At 32.3% G+C, this 24,265-nt stretch overlaps 1 protein-coding gene across 1 annotated transcript in view; it reads right to left on the bottom strand.

Annotated features, from left to right (window-relative positions):
• LOC106101744 (low-density lipoprotein receptor-related protein 2-like) overlaps positions 1–24,265 on the bottom strand; it is an 88,325-nt gene that overhangs the window by 44,009 nt on the left and 20,051 nt on the right. Inside the window, exons 2-11 of the mRNA XM_013281067.1 lie at positions 10,536–10,659; positions 9,972–10,044; positions 9,698–9,771; positions 9,165–9,327; positions 8,283–8,458; positions 7,522–7,653; positions 7,226–7,306; positions 7,005–7,079; positions 6,811–6,897; positions 5,532–5,645 (exon numbers count right to left, since the gene is read on the bottom strand). Of these exons, the coding sequence (XP_013136521.1) occupies positions 5,532–5,645; positions 6,811–6,897; positions 7,005–7,079; positions 7,226–7,306; positions 7,522–7,653; positions 8,283–8,458; positions 9,165–9,327; positions 9,698–9,771; positions 9,972–10,044; positions 10,536–10,659 (1,099 nt within the window). The remainder of the gene's footprint in view (positions 1–5,531; positions 5,646–6,810; positions 6,898–7,004; positions 7,080–7,225; positions 7,307–7,521; positions 7,654–8,282; positions 8,459–9,164; positions 9,328–9,697; positions 9,772–9,971; positions 10,045–10,535; positions 10,660–24,265) is intronic.

Here is a 24,265-nt window from a genome sequence, read left to right on the forward strand (position 1 = left end):
CAACATAGATAAGGATTGAGGCATACATCACGCTTATCTCGCGCCCTACCGCGGAACTACGGTCACGGTATTGTTTGTACCACACCTAAAGGTCTCACGAGTTAAAGTAACAAACGCGTTGTAATCACATTAATTTAATTAAACTTATTTTAGCAAATCTTTAAACTGTCAAAGTAACTGAGCTACCATTCCAAACTTGATAACTGTTCTATAAATATTAGATATGAAATTCGTACTAAAATGACAAACAAAAGAGGCACGCTGTAAACACATGCTCTCTATCGTAATTCAACCACAATAACCCCTAAATAAAGGTTATCGTTTGGCCAAACATTGACCGAAGTTATCGGGCCCTAACCGGGACGAGTCTGCCAATTTAATTCATAACCCATTAGGGTTTGAGAGAGACATCGGTTGCGGGTAAATCGTAAAATGAAGGCGAGCACGCGATCCGGCCAGTATTCAATTTCATAGAGAAACTTATTTTATGCCGCCGGGGTTACCGCGCACGAAAGCATCGAATTGATCAGTACTGTCAAAGATTAAAGAACACTGCTCATTTAATACCTATATAGTTAGTATAAATAATAATAGACAAATTATCTTCATCTAATTGACAGACAAATTTCAAATGACACAAAAAAGCTAAAAAAATCAATAACTGTGAAGGGTTTATTACAAAAGGTACAAGTTTTAAAGTAGATTTTTTAATTGCACAGTTTAAAGTAAAAGTTAAAGGAACGCAAGTAAAATTTATCTATGACAAATTTATAATACTAGGAAACTGGGAAAGTAAGAATTTAATAATCTTTTAACATTTTTGTCACTAAAACTACTTACTCTTTGAAATGGCCGCAAAAACTACAATGTACATGTATTATATTATGAGCAGACAGAGCCTGGAGTTGTGATTTGCGTGAACATTTACAATTTACAAAATAAAAACATAGAAAATGTCTTCCTACGTCGATGGGACCCGCTTCGTGCAATGCCAGGAACTATTTAAGTAATCTAATTTGTTATGAAAAGTTTCCAAGTTTCGAGAAAATTACGTACATTTATCAAATAATTGGGTTAAAGTTGAACGAAGCGGTAACAAGAAGGGACAATAAATGTCGACAAATAGAAAACAAACGCTTATATTTAAATAACTAATTTTTATATAAAACTAGCTGTTGCCCGCGACTTCTTCATGCAATATTAAGATAATAAAAAGCCTATAATATGCTCGTCTATGTCAGCTACCCTTCGAGATAGTCCGGTCGAAATCGGTTCAGCCGTTTGGGAGTTTACTCGGAACAAACGAAGTTTGCGGACAGATAGACAAACAGACAGACAGACAGACCAAAAATGTTTAAATGCGATTTTCGTTCTAGAAATGTGGAGTTTTCCTTTGATATTACAAACACACACTACAATTTTATTATATGTATAGAAGATTGTTTTATAATCGTATGTAACTATCTTCTGTCCCATGTCATGGAACCTGTAGCAAAATGTTCCTAGTGTTCCTAGTGGTGGTTAACAGCCAACACTTTTAAGTCACTTTGAAACCTAAGCTCTCATTTTCAAGCAATGGCCTACCTATTTATACAGATTAGTGGTCTAGACGTAGGTGACGTACTTAGGCTTAGGATTAAATTCATCAACAAAGTACTTATAGGGCAAACGGTACAAAACATGTTCAGTTTATGTCATGACTTTATATGACTAATTATTACACGGAAGGGAATTTAAATGCATACAAGAATGACTGATGGATTAAATAACATAAATTGATAGATATATGTGACTTGCTACCTTGTACGTCGTGTGTGGATAAAACAATTTTTATTTAACGATATTCCGATGTTTGATGTACTGATGAATATATTAAATTTACTGATTGTTTTCTCTCAATCAAGTAAAGTCATGTCGAATGAAATTCACTATATGTTGACGGGAACAAACATTATTGTTTTCGTCGTAACCCATACGAAGATAAAATATACTAATAAACACAAGTAAGGTTTGAATATACAAGATTCTTTCCAAAAATAATTTAATAAGTAAAGAGAAAATGCACTAATTGGGTATTAGCACATGTTAGTTTCATACGACGCCAGAGTAGTAGAAAATTAATTAGTACTGAAAACACACGCCAAAACAGAAAAACATTGCATTATGTACTTTGTCTTGCTGTTCTACCCTCGTGTAAAACTAGCATTAGTATGTAACATATCGTGTATTGCGGAAAACATAAACATATTTCTATTACAAAATAGCATTCAACAAGTGTGCAAATTGAATCGAGTTCAAGCCCAGCTAGTGTAGGAATAACAGGTCCTGTCACAATAACCTAGTCATTGAAAATATATGTTAGACTCCGTCACAATGGGAAGCACTTGACGAAATCTTACATTTTATAAATAGTCTTTATAAGTTCAGTTCTTATTATATTTGTTATAGTTCTTACAAGTAAAAAACTAAAAAACAAACTATAACAAATAATTGTAATGTCCAAGTTATGTAACTCATTAATTCACAATCACAACAAGTTAAATAAGTCTACGCCTTGTAACATATTACTTTTATTATTCTTTTTAAAATTTTTTCGAATACATCAAAACTTTTTTCTTTTCTCATTCAGAATACGCAAAAATGCAGACAATTGGTCTCATTTTATAGAAATTCGCGAACGCCGACGCGAACGCTGCGGTGTCGAATACACTATAGGCGTTATTTGAACTGTCTCTTTTACAAAAGGGACAATGAATAAGGAAATTGTTTATTTAGTGCTTTTTTCTTGCACTGCTATAAGAGCTCACTTTTAAAACCGTTCCATTTCAGTATAAACATTTTGAAATACGTTTTAAAAATATTTCGAATATAAATAATTTACTAATTTATTACTTGTAGTATATTTCGTAGTATATTTCGTAGTATATTTTTGATCATAACATTCTTCATGTAGTTAGTATAAAATAAAGTGTGCTTCAATACAAATTTAAAAAGCCCCCCAATAACAACGCGCCACTATGATCGTCTAAATATTTTCATCGGCAAACCTTGGAATTGTTTGTCCACTTAAACTAAGTACTGCAAGGCTCTTTGAGATTATCATTACTTTAGTGTAACTATTCGAAGAATGGTATGACTAATCTACATTGAATATAAATGTAGTCCCTTGAAACCCTAAATAAGAAAAAAATACAAAATTAATAAAAGTATTTGCTTTGGCTCGCAACTATACTACTACCAACGCGCGGAATTGACAAAACAAGTCATCTAAGTAAATGAAAATTTTCAAAATAGGAAACAACATCTTGTGACGTCACGGCTTCCGATTGGCGGAAAAAGATAGCGTCATGTTGCAATGCGTCCTCTGATTGGCAGAGCGAATTGCGCGCGTCTATGACAATTATACTCGGTACTGTGCCCGCCAGTTTTAAGTGCAGTGCCGATGCGCGCCAATTCGAAAGCCGATACCGAATCAAATCCCCTAAGATACTTGCCTAGGAGGTTAACCAAATTCAACGAAAACTTTTAGGTAAAGTTTGTTATTATGTACATTGTAAACCTTGTAATTGACATTTTTTACACTATCTAATGATAAAAAGATACTACCAATGTTTTGTTAAACCGAATTTATAAGACTTTTTACTTTTAAGATTTTGTCTTGTTTTTACTTTTACGATAAGTAACTATTTCACTTTTAAACTAAGCTGGTTTAAAGAAGAGAACAGTATTATCAATTACTCTCTACTGATGTGGTTATAAAAACGACCGTAAATTAATAAGACCTCTGTTCAATTTGATCATCAAACAAATTTATATTTAAAATTATATGAGCTCTGGGCACCGCAATAAATCTTTATTTTGACATGGCAGCCAACAAATGAACTATGTAAGCGATGAAATAATTGAAACTGGCAAAAGTCATCATAATAAAATAGTTACTGCGAAAACCATTACTGTTTTAATGGCTTTAACGAATGATCTTCAAATTGAAACGGTCTCTGTTGAGATAACGCTACAAATATAACTATTGAACAATTTCCACAGATGTATGGAACAGCGGTATGCTGTGCTGACCTTTCGTAGGGACAAGGGCAGGTTGATAATGAAGTTAGAGGTACTAACATGGAGCAAAAAAAGATTCTATGAACACGTTAATCTCATGACCTATTTATATATAAGATTTGTTAAATTCTTAACAGACTACAAATTTTTAATAGCTTTATTGTTACGGAAGGTTTTTAGCATGATACATCTCTCTAAGCTCCTTTGGAGGCCGGCAGGAATTCGCTTAGCACTTAAGATTACGTGGGCGAACAGTTTGAGGTAATTGATTCGTTTAATGTTATAATTATTGTGGTGCTTGAATTTCGGATTGCCACAGATCTACTCGACATTCCAACAGTAAATGCAATACAGACATATGTATGTTACAGCTAATGTAACCACTAACCATTGTAAATTGTCAAGCTCATTGAAATATTTTTGGATAACAATTAAAATTGTATTACAAATTGGTTGGTTAAAATGAATCTTCTCTGTCAGTACTGTAACACTTGTACGGATTTGGTTTTTAAGTTATTATAAAATTAATAAGGTACTTAGAATAGAGTAAAATTAAAATATCCAATTCTAAAAGTAAGTAATATTGACTACCTATCAACTTATTGATTTGTAATTAGTTATTATTAAAAATTATGTTTTTTTTAAAATCCTTATCACAAGTATGATAAAATCAGAAAAAAGACAAAAGATAGTTGGCTTGTAGTAGTTGTATACGAATTAAAAAAAAAAACTAAATCATAATGATCAATTCCATTTTAAATAATAATAAAAGCAACCATATGGTTACCCTAGTCCAGCTATGATTGCTGTTTTAACTTCCCAGTTCTCGAATCCAAACCCGATCAGTGTCCACTCAACGCTAAAATTAATGGCTCTACTGGTCCTTAGAGAGTTTGCAATGAACGGACGTTTTGATTGCTCACTCTGTACACAACGTTTGCTTGACTGCTTGCCAATTAGTTGCACATACACGAGATCTTAGAATTTACTGCAATATGCGTATCAACACAAATGTACAAAACATTTTCAAAATATATTTAACAGCTTTTAGCAGTTCTATATCATAAAAAAGATTCTTCATTCATTTTAAATTGAATCGACGTTGCAAATTGTATTAAATACAATCCAACTATTGCTAAATTTAATGCTATCGTATTACCAGGAGAACAATCGTCTATTTACAATAGAAGGAAATGCCGTGCTAAATACGCCACTCAATATGTCTTATCGTGATCCGTTTAGAATTAATAGTAAATTAAACCTAAGGGAATTTGATTCTTGCTAAAAAGTTAAACAAGACGATGACAAAATGTCTTTGCGTGATGCGTGTTAGATTAAAAATAATGAACAAGGAAGCCTGCTTTTTGAGATTTATAACTTGTAACGTTAGATGTGTCTTGTAGGCGTATTTACTCTGTTTAGCAGAGGCTTGTGACTATTGAGGAATAGACCGTAGTCAATAGACCTACCTGCTGGGCAGTCCGCTTCGTCCGTACCATCGTCGCAGTCCTGATGGCGGTCGCAGCGTTGCCTCAGGTGGACGCATCGCGTGTTGTCACATCGGAGCTCATACGCCGCACACACTGTATCAAACACAAGGTTTTCATTATGTAGGTTCAGTTCTTTCTCTCAAATTCACCTCTCCTTCCGATCGTTTATGAAAAAAGTGAAAAAAGTAAAGAATTAAAATTTGGCCTCCGTTATGCACACTTATCATACTTAAAGTGGTATACCATGTTATGTCTTGTGGTTGAGGTATTATGGTGGCGGAAAACATCGTGATGCAAACAGCACATAACAGCGAAGATTTTCATAGATATGTGTGAAATCAACCAGCCCGCACTGGGTCAGCGTGGTTTACTATAGCCTAATCACTCCTTACATAGGGTAGGCTCAGAGCCCCTTAGTGGGGACGCAAACGGAGATGGTGATGCTAGAGGTATTGCACCGGGACAGGTCTTTTATGCGCCAGCTAACGTTGCTGCAGACTGTACAATTATTAAATATCTCGTTGCGTGTATCTAAGGGTTACAATAGTTTGGTTGTCAATACAACTTCACAATTGACACAAAAAGTATAATAGTTTCTTTTATTTCTAGATCTAACTTAAGTCTAAATCATAAACATAACAAATGTTTTAAATTCCGTGTATTTACTTAATAAAAGTTACACAGTTTAGTGCCTCAATTATGCTTTAAATAGGTAATTAGGGAACACCTTAGCATAGAACCAGATACTTTTTAATTAAGTTTAGTAGAAAACACTTATTTACTAAAATTTTATGTAATGTTCTAAATCGTCTCTAGGCTTTGACAATACGATCCCTCGACCACGATGATGGAATCTTCGTATCCTTAACCATTTAGCTGTCGGATTTCTTGTGCACTGAGCGAGTCAGTTACAGCACAAATAGATAAATATTTCTTACATAAAAATACGTTATAATGCAATAGTCGATAACAGATTTTTTTACTACAAGAAACTTTATAATAGCCGGAATACGCCATGAGAAGAATACTACTAAGTAATACAATTTATTTAGTAGTAATTTAGTTCATTGGTGAGAGAAAAATTGCTGGAATCCCATATTTTTTCCAATAGAATGTATATTCTAAAAAAATTAGAAGAAAAATGGAAGAATTCGATTTCCCAAAAAGAATAGATAAGAATGATTATGGAATAATGAATAGCATGAAGTTATGGCACTTGAAGCACGATAGGACAAAAAAAATAAAAAAAAATATTTACAATTATTTTCGTATGTAGTTGTTTCCGGTACAAGTTCATTTTCTGTTTCACTTGAGGTGGTATCGTCACCCTCATCGCCATCCCCGCCTAGATTATAAAAAAAAACTACGATCACCTGTTAACTTAATTTTTCTTTAGTTCTTGTTAATCCAACTCCCATTTTAGATGACTACGTTAAAAAAAAACATATTTACGTTCTAAGCGAGGTGTAGTTGTCTCTGGAATTAAATTTTTTCCTCCGTTCGTTGCAACGCTCAACGTATTAAGTCCTGAACAAAAGAATTAAAAAAAAAAAAATCAAATAAAATGACGATATTTTTATCATTTAACAAATTGGTTAACAAAACATCAAAAAATTTTTTAAAACGAGAAATTATAAAAAAAAATAAAAAAAATAATGCTGAATTGAAATCACCATTATCTGGTATCCTTTGACTTTCTGTCGTCGTCGAAGTCTGTTGGTCGACTTCATTGGTCTGTTCTTCGTCTTTAGAATCTAGTAAACATTAAATAAAAAAATAAAAAAAATAAAACAGAAGTAAAATCTAAAATTGAGATTTTAAAAAGAAAAAGTATTATAAAAATGAAGTAAACCCTCTATTACCAATTACTTTCCAATAGGAAATTTTCCTGGGTCCCTGTTCAATGCGATGCAATTCTCATTAATTAAATAATAAAAAAATTAAAAATAAAATCAAACATAAAAAAAACCTTGATTTTGGCATGAAGCTTCGTCACTGCCGTCGGGACAGTCCCGGGCACCGTCACACCAAGCCCAGCCAGCAATACAATGATTATCGTCACACTTATTCTCGTCAGCAGCACACTCCAGATTGGTGGTTCCTAAGTAATACAACAAACGCAGTGTATTTTACAATTCTGCATAATCTCAAGAACTTGAAATCTCGGGGGACATTGCCACAAACAATGATCAATTAGTTACAGTAGTTAACTGGAAAGGTCGAAGGAAGAGGCTATGCATCAATGCATTTGATGAACAAATTTTCTCTATACTCGTATAAGACTCCATCGCCTAAATCAAAGAAGGAACAAAATGTGATAGGGTATTATCTTTTTAAAGTCAGGGGAGATGGTGGTCATGTCTCTAAATGAGCAGTACGATTAGAAGATCATTTCTACGAGTATGTTCTTCTCCGTATTATACATTAATAACTAAGAATTGACACCACCCTATCTGGTCTAAGCATTTTTGTATCCTTAACGTATCATGGGTTACATTGGCACATTGTACAAAGCTGTTCTATAAGTTTTTGCTTCATTAGACATGTTATTCTCATTTATTAATACAAAAAAAAATCTATCGCCTCTAAAACCGAATGAGGCATATACTATAAACATACATTTTTGTTAACAATACGTATGCTTCATCATAAAACCAACAATTGGTAATAATAAATATGGAACTATCCTATTGAAATTTGAAAGCTGCATCCAACTGATGTAATACAAACCTGGGTCTGAAAAATCGGTGGATACGAATTCGTTTTCGTTTATTGTGAAGACACCAAGTTGTCTTCTTCGCCTGATGTGATCTTGAAGGATCCTCGCCAATTCCTTGGTATCATCGAACCCAGATGTTGTGATATCCATGGTCACTTTGCACGAAAACTCGTCTGATAACCTCGACCTGAAAAACAAGATTAGAGTGTTAAGCCAGTTTAATGACAATTAAATATGAAATAAAAAGTATGCATCACGATCTCGTGATGAACAAAATCACTATTCGGGCATCTGCCCGGATGGCGTTTCAGTAAAATTTCTGACTATCACAAACCTTTGAATTTTTGCACAAAATAATATCGACTTCGAATTAAAAGTGCACTTCATGTTGATAAGGTTTCTTTGGCATAATAAAATTATTTTTACTACTAGCCCACTAGATGATCAACCTGCCCCCCCCCTCATTGATCATCGGCTAGCGAATCCCAGGCGTCTTTGTTACTTGGCAGATCAGGGATTTTCTTTTTACTTATTCGTCCTCTATTTCTGATTTCGTTGAGATATCGTTCAATAGTAAGTAAGCGTATGAGAAAATATGCTGTTCTGACCTCACTAACTAACGACAGAAAAGTGGCAGAAAATGATGACGAAAATCAACATCATTATCTACTACTTTTCTTTATGTAATATAGATAATTCTTCCATAATCAGGGGATTATGGAAGAATTAGTAGTAAAAATTAATCCAAACAATTGATAGAGATCAATCGTCATGTTTGATTTGGTGCTTCTAATGTCTTTTTTCACAGCAGTCATCTATTCTTTATTTGGTCTTCTAATATTTTAATTAACTTAGATGCTATAGACAATGTAATGCAGAATTGAAATACTCACTGTATTCTGACGAGACTAGCTCTTTGAGTTCCGGGAACTTTATCGAACAGGCTGTTGACAGCGTCTGCGAGTCCTATTGAGATATTCTGGAACTGCTCCGAGTTTCTGTTGTAATATTCGATCTGGAAGGGCTCCATCACCACGAAAGTAACTCGGAGTGTCTCTGCAAGTTAACGATATTTGGCTTAAGTTATTTAGTGAAAGTTAAAGCTGACGTGGTGGAGTTTTGGCATCTGTAATATTTATTTAGTGATTTTTGCACCAGATTTGAAAATATATCTAAATGTGTTTTTTTTTTAATATCTGGCTTAATAAATGCCTAAGATAACCTTCATCGTAGATATGTATATTTATAATAACTAAATAAAAATCAAGTACTTAAATTTTTAGTTTCGAATTTTTCACATTGCTGACATGGATATAAAACACGAAAAGACTAGTTTTCTCAATTTTTAGCAAAAATGTCCATCCCGCTTTCTCACATATTCTATCTTTTTGCCAAGCCACAATCTTATAAAAGTTCTAATACTTACTTTCCCTGCTATCAGGATCTCTCCTGAAAGTTCCGGAACCTTCGATTGGAGTTTCCTCATCATCGACATCGTTCCTGTAACAAAAAAAAGCAGTTTTAATAACATCAATTGAATACTCACATACTTCACTTTAGGTGATTATTATTGTATTCTGTTATTTAAGAAATAGGATTGTTCTAAATAATTTGATGTTGGCCTCATAAAAGTGGAACAGGTACATGTTTCATATTAACTATAAGACACGTAAAATATTACACGAATATAAAGAACTTACTCGTTTTCATCGAACTGATCGGATGTAGCTGATTCGTACTCCGTTGGATCCTCAGTTGTATCGCCGTATGAAGCTGGAAATTTTAACAGTTTCTCATTAGTACATCTCATAATTACATACGCTCAATTCTAACTGACAGTTAATTTTACTAAAGTTATAATTGTCATGGGTTGTGGTGGGTATCATAATCAATGTAATATTATAGACGTGAGAGTTTAGCTAGATGTATGGATGGATGTTTGTTAGAGTTTGTAGCCTAGGCTGCTGAACCAATGCGATGAAATTTGGCATAAGTGTAGAGGATTGTCTAGAAGAACACATAGGCTACTTCCTTTTTTTATTTTTATTTCACGGTACCGGAGTCGCGGGCGAAATCTAGTACAAAATAATGGCATGGTATATCATTAACATTTTTCGAAGGAGACTAAAATAAGTCTTGACTATTATTTCATCAATTTTACGTGTTTATTTTAAACTTGTGTATTTAAATTTGTTAAGATGTTCCGGAGTTGTGTTTCTGTTCATCGATACATTCGTTGCAAGACCAAAGGAAAGGTTACTTACGAAACAGCTGTCTCTTCAAGCGTCGCAAATGACTGATGAGTCCCGACTCCGGTTCTTTAACCTCTAGGAACTCGTTTAAGGAATCATCTTCATCCTCCCAATATATGTCTCCTGCTGTTGCAGTCTGAAAAGAATATTAATACAAAATTAATATTAATATGAATTAACTCAATTGTGACGTTTTGGTCACGATGACGGACATTTTATAGGTGTTGTCTGAACACAATAACATTACAATCAAATCTATAAATGAATAGAAGGAAAAAAAAACAAGCATTTATTTTCATACAGAAAGTTTAACGCAACTTTGATACATGTCTATTAGCAATATCTCTTCTAAAAATTACTTAATTTTAATAAACCAAAAAACGCAAAAATCTCTAGAAAATCTTGGTGTATAAAAATGCCCGAAAGACTTTCGATGTGTTGCTTTAATTTATTTCCTATTTTGGATACCGTGAAAACGACGTAGACATCTTCACAAGAAGAAGGAGTGGTTAGTAGTGTCAGTGATTAAGCAAATTTGGATGACATCTCATAATGGAAAAATAGCATTGTTGATACTCGGTAGATTTTGTTAAAAAATTCAGTCCACTGTGAAAACTGTGCAAGTTATCTTTTAATGTTTATCCCATATTTTGTCATGGTGATTTAGCACATTACTAAGTTGTATAAAGGTCAACGGCAGATTTGGCTCCGCTGACTTCAGGAATAGGCACTTATCAATGTTTGTGGATTGGTCGGCTTAGGTCCCGCCCCGCCTTAATAACGATCCCGATTTGCCGGCCCCTTCGCCTTCTTACTATAAATTTCCAGCTTTTATTCAACTTGAAAGTATACAAAAACATTTAAATATATATTAGTACTAAGCTTCTAATCTATTTCAGTATGTGCAATGATATTTCTTTGTTTTATGTATAAACTAGCAGTTACCGACTTCGTCCGCACGGTATTAAGAACTTAGGGAAACAAAAATCTATTGATCCCTCGGTAACCTGATATTTTTTAGGGATGAATTGTATCACATATGTTAACCATTTTTTTGTTTTAAATCTGTGCCTAATTTCAATAAGATATGTCGAGCCGTTGCAGTATTATCGAGTATCATTACATAGATAAAATGAACCACAATGTATAGTTTTAAACGGTTATAATTCAGATTTCACGTAAAGTCCATCGCTAAGGTAACAGATCACGATTCATAAATAAATCGTTGGACAACGGGGCAATTAGAGTGTGGGGAGACGGGTGCTTGGAAGATTTCTTGGCAATTTCGTATAGTCCAACATGATCCCCACCCGGGTGAGAAGAACGCGCCGCGCAAGTTAACTACCACAAGGGTTGGCAAGCGTTAATTTCAAATTTATAAGAAACTTATAGAACAAAATTTGATATATCGAGCATATTTGAAATGACTAATGTCTTAGTAAGATTATGCTAATACCATATTATTTAAGTTTTGCAAATAACATGTGCTAAAATTTACTTAATAATATTTTTCATTAAACGTCAACATCAAAAAAAAAAAAACAAACGTTTAAGATTTACAGATCAATTAGGTTAACAATCGTCTTTACATACGATTGTCCCCGTTCGTTAATTGATAAGCAACGACTTTTATACATTTACATCAGTAAATAACTGTCCTAAACAGATATTCATTATTATGCACAAAGTGTCGGATCTTAAATGGTACAATTTAAAGATTGTGTTACTCTAAACAATCGTTTGACCCACAATGCGATTGGCCTGATTCTGACAAATTCTTGTTACCAATAATCATAAACCTAGTAAGAATTTGGTACTCTTGTGCGTTGCATTTGAGATTATTCATTATTATAGTTAGACTAGTTTAACGATTAATTCGATCTATCTTTGATATATAGTTTTTAATAAGGTGGTGTACTTATTCTAAGTGTAAATCTCTTTTGATGTTACAAATCATCATCTTCCTAGCCTTATCCTATTTCCTTCTACATCCCAATCATCAATTACAGAATTATGTAAATAATACAAAAGAGTAAAAAGTTGTTTAAATGTATTATTACACTTGTCGAAAACATCTCGGCTAAGAAAACATTGTTGCCAAGTTGCTTATGCCATAAGCAAGCGGGACGCGTGATGTTTGCGCCATGTCGAAATCTTAAACTGTAATGAGAATTTAAAATACGTCCGCTCCCTAAATAACATTACGACCGTAACAGAAACATTTACAAATTAAATGTACAATATTAAACATTTAAAATTTGCTAACTGAACCTGTGACACTGAGAATGAATAAACAAAGACGTCAAAATAATCCATTTTGTAAAATGCTTTATCTATACTACTAATATTGAAATTATAAAGAGGAAAACTTTGTATTTCTGTATGTATTGAAATAACTCAAAAACCACTGGACTGATTTACAAAAAACTCTTTCACCATTAGAAAGGAAATTTATCTGTAAGTAACATAGGCTATATTTTAATATTACTTATATTGAGGAACTATTAATATACAGTGTATTTCTGGACCAGGGAGTTAAAAAATCACAATGCTTTAGCTTTTCTCGGCTTCTGTTGCCTAAACAGTTAAAGGTATACAAAAATGACTTATGAAGGAATTGTAGGCCTTAAAAAGGTGTACAGAAAAGTCTGGGATAGTATATATCTATCTTTAACGGTTTTCTTACAATGACCATTTTTTTATTTACAAAATGAATTAAAAACCGAAAGCAATTTGCGGCGTTCTTTAATTGGTTTCAATCTTAATCTTTATCCAATTAAATGCGTTTGTTTTCAGGAGAATTTAATTTAGAATAAAATTGTCTGTTACAGTATTTTAATTAGACTAATAGTTTAGAAGGTATCGCGAACACAAACAATAAGGGTAACCGAAAAACAGCTCACAAGCTTCTAGGCTTAGAAATTTAAAATCTGGCATCAGTAGTACTGTTATTACTGTTATTACGTAGATTACTACCAAGTTAATACTTTAGGTGATAGGTTTAAAAAAGGGGCAAACGTAAGTTTTGAACACATAAGCTCATATGAATCAAAGTGCGACGAAACAGTTGTGCGATAGTTCTGTCAAAGGTGTGCGCACGCTCTTAATGATACCTTGCGGCCTAATCTGCGATACCTGATGGAATCAAATGTATTGTTGCTAAAGATGTAGTCCACTTTACATGAACTATAGTACTATTCAGTCCTAAGATCAAAACAAAACCATTCATTCTATAAATTGATCGATTCGATCTATTTAATGAATCCGCTTATGTACATACTCGTAGATTTAAGTAAGGCTGGAAATCCTCACGAGTTGTATAAAGGAGATGCTCAAAAGAAAATCTATGATACAACTAAGCGCGAAAGGTGGTTCTGTTTTAGTTCTTTGAATTTATTTCAGTTTTATACAGACGAAACTACATATAATATTTTATAAACAAATGACTGATCCACAAAGGACTATCGACTATATTAATAGTTTGTTCTTTTAATATTAATACATTGTATTTAGTACAAAAAATATTACAAAACTGAATTGCAGACGCGTCCTTTCTAGTAATTTATTGCACAAACATTATAAAACCAATCAAGGTATATCTGACGATTTCAATAAATCCCACTATACCGTCAACATTAACTGAAGCTTTACAAAGAACAGCTGTTAATGTTTTTACGGTAACATTATAAGTTACCGTAAAAGGTTTAACCGCGACCCCGCGGTAAAAGTAGTCCCGCGATCGCTTTGGATGCTTTTACATCATTATTGTCTATTGTAATTGACGCTCCACCTTTCTAATTGTCTTCTTAATTACTATTATAATGTTTGTTATAATTTCGAAAATTTGAATCGGGAGATTAACTTTCATAACTAAACAGTTTTCCACGTTGAATTAAATTTGAACTACATTGATTAAAATTATTAATTTGAAGTTCCGTAGATAAACAAAAAAGGTAGAAGATCGAATACTGATTTCAGCAGTTAGCATTATTTTCTAAAATTAAGCAACGCATGTTAGTTTCCAGGTTAAACATAACCGTAGAATTCCATTGCCATGAAGCTTGTACAAATGTAAAGGATGACAATAATGTATTGACAGTGTTACTGCTATGGAACTCTGCTGTTAGATTCACAAATAAGACGAACGCAGCGGCTAACAAGTGGGGTAGTAGGGCGAAGGGCGACTTGTTCAGATGTCAGACTCGAGCGCCCTACACGCTGTCTACACATCCGCGCTTGCAAACTTAAGGGATCCCAATTAGATTATTCGTACCTATAGCCCTACTTTACTTAGCCTGTAAGGCTTTGGTTAATAAAGCTTTGGCTTGTCTATTCTAAATTTGGTAGATAATTTAAGTCGAATTCGATGTATCGAATGAGTTTAAGAAGAATAAACGATATCGTAATAATAGTTCTAATCAGAGATGACTATAATTCAAAGATAGCTTAGCTACATTTTTACCATATTTGGCCTTATGTGACTAGTGGTGATCTCAGCGTTTCTATAATTAACATTTTTGCATAACTTTTAGAAAAAAACGCCAACTGGTATCTCACGGAAACTAAACTGACCAGCATTCTCGATTGTTTTTTTCTGGAAGCGATTAAATTACTGATTTTTTTGGAAGAATTAAGCACCACTCTACTTATAAATAACTTTTGTCTGTCACAAGAAAAATTAATCGAATAATATAAAGTACCTATTCATATAAACTGAAATAAAATCGTTTACCCAATTTAAACAGTAGGATAAATAAATTGTTGGTGTTTTTTCTACAAAAGTCTTGTAACCTTTGTTAAAAAAAAATATATTAAGTTTGTGAATGCTTGTAAAATATAGAGATACGTTGTTAGACAGGAAATTATTATCAATACTTGTAAATAAGTAACGCAAATAAAACTACATGTTTCCTGCCCGTATCCCAGACCTTGAAGATACGATGCCCAAAATCTATTAATAATATTGATATTGTACCCACACGGAATAAAGATAGCGTTGATAAATAGGGCAAGTCATCACTAAATATACTATCAATGTCATGACATTTAACAAAAAAACTGTTATAACTTACTGCAGCAAACATAATGTAGATATGACTTAAGTTAACTGTATACTTTTAGACTGAAAATGTTTAAAAATTCAACATATTTACCCATAGAAGTATTTTTAAAAGCAACGTAATTGTTTACGCTAGAGGATTCTCGACTTATTGACAACGTAATAGCGTCATAACAATACGGCAAGTTAACACAATATTGCAAGTGACAGCGACCTCTAGTGACAAAGAAAAAATTACCTCATTAAAATTCTACGCACAATCTCATGCATGCAAACTTATAGATTAATAAACAATGAGAGATGGTCAGGAAACGACGTGCAAAAATACAATTTGATATGACTTTCTAGGAACCAGTCGAAGATTAGTTTCTGCGAAGAATGCTTTGTTTTTGTTATCTATTTCCCAGATTTGTTGAGGTAACCATAGGTTCTCACTGCCTGGACATATATACAATACATACAATTGTCTCAAATTTATCAAATCTAACGATAGAATATGTTTTTAACCTTACTAAAAAGTGATTAAGTATGAAAGTTTTAACAGTAGAAGCCGATGGATGTATTTCGTTGTTTTTTGTTTAAATAATAGAACGGAATTAAGTGGAATAATGTAATGACAGCTCATTTTAAATATCATTGTACAAACGGAAAGTTATTAAAACCAATTTTAAAACGTTTAAATTGTTTGATTCACAATAACACATTGCATGTCGCGGCGCTACTAAATCAATGTTGTAAACAGCAAACACCAAACAGATCAAATAGAAACTTCATACGGTTAAAGTTATTACGGAGTACTTTATTACAAAAATGCTCGTTGTTTTCAACAGCCCGTGTACAGGCATTCTATTTGCCATAACCGTTCACTCAGATGTATAAGCCTTTTGTAAAAACTTTCGAGTCGTGAAACAGTTTTTTGACAAACGAACCAAACGACTCAGGTTGTGATGTAGGCATGATTTTTAATTTGTGGTTAAATTAGTATAGAGTTAAGGCAGAATTAATGCCATCTACGAATTTGAATACATATTTAAAACAACGTATTGTTCGTACTCGAAGATTAAATTAAAATATTTTTATTTGAATACTATTTAAATTAAATGAAGAACATTTATTTATTAAATCGAGAGCAGTAAAAATTATCTCGTCTCTTTGTAATGTTAAACATAAAATTTATTTTCAGAGAAATAAAATTGAAACCGCATAGTACGATATAATCTTAATGGAACTGTATTAATTGAAGAAACAATGGAAGGAAAAATAATTAAATAAATGCTGTCATGTAAACATATACGAATAAATAATTTAACACTGGCTGTTGTTTCGGCTTCGTCTTTGTGGAATTTAGAAAAACTAATTTTTAAATACCATATGTTAACTCAGTCATAATGAATCTAATAACAATTTTTTTTCAAATAAATCCAGTAATTTTTGAGTTTAATACATACAAAAATACAAATCTTTCCTCTTACAATATTAGTATAGGAGTATAGAATAAATATCACAGATGTTGATTTAAATTATTATTATTGCAACTAGTTGCCTTATAATTTATGCTAACTTTTCACTAAAACTAAACATAAGATAAAGGGCAAAGGAAACTACATGTATTCATTATTGATTTATGTTTCTTATAAACCAGATGTAACATATTGATGGGCTGTTGAAAAACAGGAATGTTTTACTTATAAATAACATTAACGATGATGAACATATCGCAGTAAAGTTATACCATTGATTAAGGATTTGTATCGAATAGTAAAATAAAATGTAATTTTATATTTCATCAATACAGATATTAATGCGTGAAGCGAAATCTTTATACCGCTCGGAAAAAAAAGCACAAACGGATAAACGCGTTGTGATTTAAGACTGTTAAAGTCAATGTGAAGATGAAAATGATAAAGAGAAGAATGAAGGACATAGAACTATTTTTAGGCGATCACCGTCAGAGATAATTTGCAAACATAATTAATAGTGTATCCTAAAGCTCGATAGAATCTTCGTATATTCCATAAGTACATTTAGAAGGGTGAATTTAATAATGCAAACAAATCTATCAAAGGAAATTTAATCTATTCACATTTCATTATAAAACATAAAACAATTAGTTCTGACATAATAGAATAGTTAAAAACGTCGAGGGCTCGGAATATATCCACTTAAACGGGCATAATTAAATCGCAACTTGATATGGTTCCCATTAATTTCGGCTCGGCCACAAACAGCGCACTTCGCGGACGGCTGCATAGAAACTTTCCAAGCGCTTCTAATGCTTTTATAATATTTTAGGCAAAGATTTAAATGCGTAGACACGACAATGAATCTAAAAGCGAAACCTCGCTACAATGCTTGTACTATTCAAATGCATTTGTACTCATGAATATAAAAGTATGTACTTTCACATAATGTTTTCTAACATTAAACGGACCTAAAGATAAATCAATAATGTAATGTCTGATTTGAGATACGTATTTATTCCTTCATAAGTGAAGGTTTACAGTTATCGACACGCGACCGTCGGCAGAAGTAAACCATTGAAGCCGCCATTACAATGTTTTACATATATGAAATACAATCTCAAAACAGGTTGGTGCAATGAGTGCAGTAATCTGTATGAACAAGCCACAACTCGAATGTTTCTGACCGAGCACTTAGCATATTACTCGCCTAAATAGATGAATGCGTTTTTCGTATCGTCGCCTCATCAGGAAATTATTTGACAGATAGCATTGTTAATACCGCACGCATAGTCGTTAAGTGGTCTAAGTACAACGTTCGACTCCTTAGTGAATTTGTAGGTAATTAGTAAGCTTGGATAAATCGTATCCAGCTGCGAGGAAATATAAAAATCATATATGGAACATAATGGGACGCTCAAAGCCTTCTGTCGTTTTTCCAACTCCATTTGCTAAGTAATTGTTTGTCATAAAATTCATTTATCAATGTAATTTTATGAAATGGTTATTAAAAATGTCCAGTTCAGAAATATAAAGATATATTTCGCTGTTAAAATTAAATCCGCTTATACATTTACGAAGTGTCATACCGAATCTCCATGTAGAAATTAATATTTTGGAACGAATTGAATTCAAAGTACAATGTTTCTAATCCTTAAGTTTATGTTTTTCTATTTCTTTTTAGTTGCGATAACACGTATTTTCTGTGGAGACTGCACTGCACACTGATTTACAGAACAACCATATTACAGGATAATTGAAACTTATAGAATGATGTTGCAAAACATGAATTCATGTGTTTCCATTGCGTAAACAAACACTTACAAACTACGTAAGTAACATATTATTAGACGAGTTTGGCAGTGTTCGGAGTGAAGTTCAAGTGAGAACTTTACATTTAAAATTATTGGTTCCATTACTTATCATTTAAATGTCGTCTCTGAGTTCAATTGAAGCAGAAAAGGCAGGAGTCAAGGGAGAATCAATCAATTGCTGTCGACGCGTATAAAATTTAAGTGAATTGTAGTGCCAACAGACTAATTCGTTTGTATTTCACTTTCAATACATTCTGAAACAGACGTACTATGCTCTCGATGTTGTAGAATTATTACTACCATATACTAATATTATCTTCCCGAAAATATAAATTAACAAGTGTTTTTTTATTCGAAATAAAATATTCCGTTTTTCATACACGTCTTTATACATAAATTATTTTATGACATAAGCTAGGATAAAAAAATTAAATTAAAAATAATGTTTCTATTCATTGAATTCACGAGATTTTTCATAAAAAAAATTGCTTTTTATAATAATTAATGTAAAGTAAATATAAATAAATTATGAACTCTTACAATAATCTAAATTATACATTTGTTTAAGTTGCTTCATTAGAATAATCACAATCTCAAAATGTACTGGGAGACTGGATTTTTTAAAACAGGTATCGTGTAAGTCAGACAGCGTCGTCGGCCGAGTGTCCTTTGTCACTGCGCTCGCTCTCAGCAACCAAACAATTGTTAAAGATTTCCACATAGCTCGCACTTTAATGAATTGTCTTTATAGTGCAGTTCGTAAATATAACACTACTCTTAGCTACTTCTTTAGATTCACTTCATAGAAACTCTGATATATTTTTCTTAACCAACGGTCGTTCAAAGCTCAGATTATCGAATGTATAATCAAAAAGATTTCTTTATTGCTGTTTACTAAATTTAACTGAGTCAAAAAATTCATTCTCAAAAAATAGTGAAATTAAAAAAAAATCTTGTCCATTATAAGTTTAAAAAGTAAATGCATCTGAGAAAGCATTTTTATATCATTCAGATATTTTCAAAAGTAAATAGTCAGACTTTTTACTATGACCTTGATTAATGACATTGTTCATTAAACACGTGTATAGAGTCTCATTACAAATATGTTTCACTGAGTTGACCGATTTGCAATATTCATACAAGTTTTAATTGAAGCGAATCTAAAATGCAATGTTTTTATTTAATTTATAGTTGACATATTTGCTCGATATTTGATCTGTTACTTATTTTGTGGTACATTAAAATTGCGTAAGTGCAACTATTGTTAAAGTTTTAATGTAGTATAACTTATATTTAGAATTCGTAACAATGATATTGTTTTTATTTTTAATCGATAATGAATCTCTGTTTTTATTTAAGCAGCAAACTTAGTAACAGTTTCCACAACTGTAGATTTTCAGTCTATTAAATACAAACAGTTTATGGTACTCATTCATTGTATTAGTTGTGTAGCTAGATGTCGCTTTTATTTTAACGATAAGCAAAATTTGTGCTAGTAGATAATGCTAGGGCCGCGGAACACGTCGGGTAACGCTCTATTAAACATTTACTCTGTGACTGTTCGCTTAAATGACACTGCGTGCTTTTAGGTGCCGTGAAAACCAACTGTCGAACTCTATATTTGTCTCCGTTTTTTCTATAAAGATTGATAGTACAATCGAATCGTACAGTTATGATGACAAATCAAATTGAGTTTTACTCAAATTTCGACGAATCCACTCAATACTAAAACGAGTTATACCTATAATGATTAATGATAAGAAAATTACTACAGTTTTTTTTTTTAATCCATGAATGGATCACTGGTTTGGATTCAATCTAATTTATCACAGAAATAAATGGGGATTTCAATATTAGATGAATACATTAGGAGACTGACATAGAGTAATATAATGATAGACTGTTTTTGAATAAGTACAGATTGCTTTATTGAATACTGAAAGCACGTATTAAAAAATAAAACAAGATTTATGCTCTAATGATGAAAAACTTACAGAAAAAAAACATTTTATAATGAGAAGAATATAAGAAAGAGATGGGGACATTCTGATGTGGAAGACATTTGCAAAATGTTTACTAGAACGAGTACAGAAAAAATATCAATGGTTCTTCAAATGATGAAGACTGGCATATTTATAATGCAACATAAATAACATTTAACTATCGCATGAGACAAACATGATACAAACTATAGAAAATAGAAAAATAATTTCGATTTCACTGTTTTTATGAATTTTAACAGAAACGTTTAGCAAGTAGCGAAATTCTGAGATGTGCTTATTTACGTTGTCGTTATCGATGTTTGATTTTTACAATTCGATTTTGTGTTTACATCACGTATAAAATTTCAATATTTCAGTGATATTCTCCAACATAAAATACAAGGCGATGTAAGTTACAATATAATTGCGTCGATCAGGAGACGTAAAGCTGTCTTGAATCGCGACAAATCTCGTGTGAGTGAGCTCTTAATGCCCCCCTTTCGGTGCTTCAACGGCTTATCATTTGCCACGGCAGAGAACAGAATGCACACAAAGATTGCAGAATAATGTCCCTTAAAGAACGAAAGTGCGTCACTTACTGGTTACCTTTTCTAGGTAATTTGAAAGTTAGAAAGAAAAAATACATCTAAATATTTCCTTTGTTCCAGTTATTTAATTTTTATTACAAAAAATGAAATGACCTTTTTGACCTTGAAAAGTCTTGGTTTTAATAAAATTGTTTATCGTACCACTTTCTAAGAGGGTTCATTTACAAATTTTCAATGAAAGCAAGTTTCATTTTACATGTACTTAATATCGCAAGGGAAAGATTGGATTTTGTTTGTCCTAAATAATCTCGAAACTATAGAACTTATTAAAAAAATCTTCGTTTACCAAAAAGATCTTTTATGAAGCAGTGAAAAAGGCTATTTATTTTTTATCTACCAAAGCATATTTGGGTCGGACTGCTAGATTATAAATTACAATTGCCATTAAGATTCTGTTGACTAATTTGACAACCTCACAGCTAAATGTCTGGTAAAATCTGAGGACATCACTAAAGCTGCTATCCCGTGACGTCATTATTTATACATACTTGATTGTAGTTGCTCCACACATATAAAATGCAGTAAAATCGGATACATTACCTGTGAAATAAAAAAATATGATTAGAAAAAATGCTGTGACCTTTTAAACGAATCGCATAGTATTTCGTACCAACATTGTAAAGACGAAAGATTTGTGTTTTATTTGTAACGAATGAACTCTAAAACTCCCGGTCCAAATTCGAAAATTCTATTGTCATTAAAAAGCTTAATTATTACTGAGTGACATAGGTTATTGTGTATATTATCTTTATATTTTATTACTAGATTTTAACGACGTTTCCTACTAATAAGATAAGATCATAAGTTTCCTTGACTTAATGTAGTAGACGTACATCAATATAATTTTTCAATTATACTTATGTCAGAATTTATACAATAATAATAAAGTACAAAATAAATAAGGAATGCACAGCTCTATGTAAATCTAAATCTGTTCAGAGGGGTTGTGTGTAATAGCTCATGAAATGTATGGAATCAAGAGGAGGCTGTGTCGACGCGCGACCGGCGACGAGTAAATACTCTGTCGAGAGGCCGCAGATTCATTGTGTATCGCCAAAGAGATTCAAAACATGTATAGAGTAGGCATAGTTGACACTTCACTTGAAACATTTTTGACATAATCTCACTAATCCTATCCATTATTAGATCCTCGGAACCACATGTCTATATAGTTAATAGTATTTAAATTAATTGCTAATAAATGTCATTAAATAATTTTTAAATTTCTATTGTATAAATACTGTTTAGTTTGTTTTATAGCAAAAGATCTTATTATAATTTTATAAATTATTTTTCTTTCATTTAAATACAACGACACAAGGTGGTGTATTAAACTTGATAACTGACATAGTATCTTTCAGAGAAAGTACCAGTGAAAAAATTTTGTTCACTATGCCTAGTCTCTACATTTTTAAACGTCTTTGTGTATCGCACTCGTAATTCCTTTTCGGATAAAAGAACTTTTTTTTATCAAAGGGAGATATCTTCCAGCTTTTATACACGCTTATGGATTGTTTTAAATTGCGTCGTTTGAGATAATCGCTACTTACATTTTTCAGGTGACATTTCCAAAAGAAGATGCTAGAAAGAACTGAAATATCGATTACTGGATACGTGAATCCATTTTCTGATCCTCATAACGCCAAAATTTTATTTTTTAAATATTTTTAATTACTTAATTATACACAAAATATCATAGGCACACAATAATCAATAAAGCTTCAAATTTTAGGAAAATACATCTTGGCTAGTAATTAAGGCTGCAGAACACAGAAACTTTGAACTAGCTGTCTAATGACTAATATCCGGTCTTATGAAAAATTGAGCTATATCATGAATGATATGGCGTTCACGTGATTCACGTGAAAGAGCGTGTACTCCTCGCAGTGAACGGCCAAACCTTTACAGAGTCACTGGATTGCCTACGAGAGATAATGAAGACGGCATTTATCCCTCAGGAACGGCGAAACTCATCTCAAACGCCAGCATTCATCAACATAAATATGATTACAATAACCTCTCTTCATAAACGACTAATCATAACGCTTAAATAAGTAAACTAAAATAATTATAAGCAAACAAACAAAGTTATCTAAATGTACTAAAACCAGCTGCCCACCTTCAGGTTTAACAGTTCTTAATTTTACAAACACGTGCAATTTTACAATACAATCAGACTTTTCAGTTAAAACTGAAGATGTGTTACTAACTTTAGAAGGTTTGTATATATCCGAACAGGTTTCGACTTAATTAAACTATGTGTTAAATTAATTTTTCTGAAGTGGGTAGGAAATAAAGATCCTGCGTTTCGCCAGCGAGTAATACTAACGACGCACCTAGAATTCGGTTATACTTAATTGAGGCCAATCATCAAGATAAAAACTATGCTATCTATTGAGTTTGATCAAACACTGTGAGTACACGCTCTAGGACTCGAAAGGTTCAGGACGTCAGGAAAAATAATTAAATGTTAAACAAAACGGATAATTAATTTTGCTACTGTTTTTTAAAAAAAAAAACAATAATTAATATAAAAATTCAAAAATTGTATACAGCCGCTGTTAATACACGAATGATTAGGACAAGGAAAAAAGTATTACCCACTGTTTAAAAACTAATAAATTACAATTACGACTCTAATGTGTACACTTTAAAATAGTTTGCACATGTCTAAGTAATAAGGACACTTGATTGATTAACCGATGACGAACAATCCTAACAGCCAGATGTTTTCTACTAAAATACTCGTTGAAAAATGTTCTGAGTAAAACCCAAGCCTACAATAATCACTAAAATGAATTTTGCTGTCTTCATTACCG

The sequence above is a fragment of the Papilio polytes genome, unplaced genomic scaffold, assembly GCF_000836215.1.
Source record: "Papilio polytes unplaced genomic scaffold, Ppol_1.0 DF823957.1, whole genome shotgun sequence".
In the NCBI taxonomy this organism is placed as follows: Eukaryota; Metazoa; Arthropoda; class Insecta; order Lepidoptera; family Papilionidae; genus Papilio; species Papilio polytes.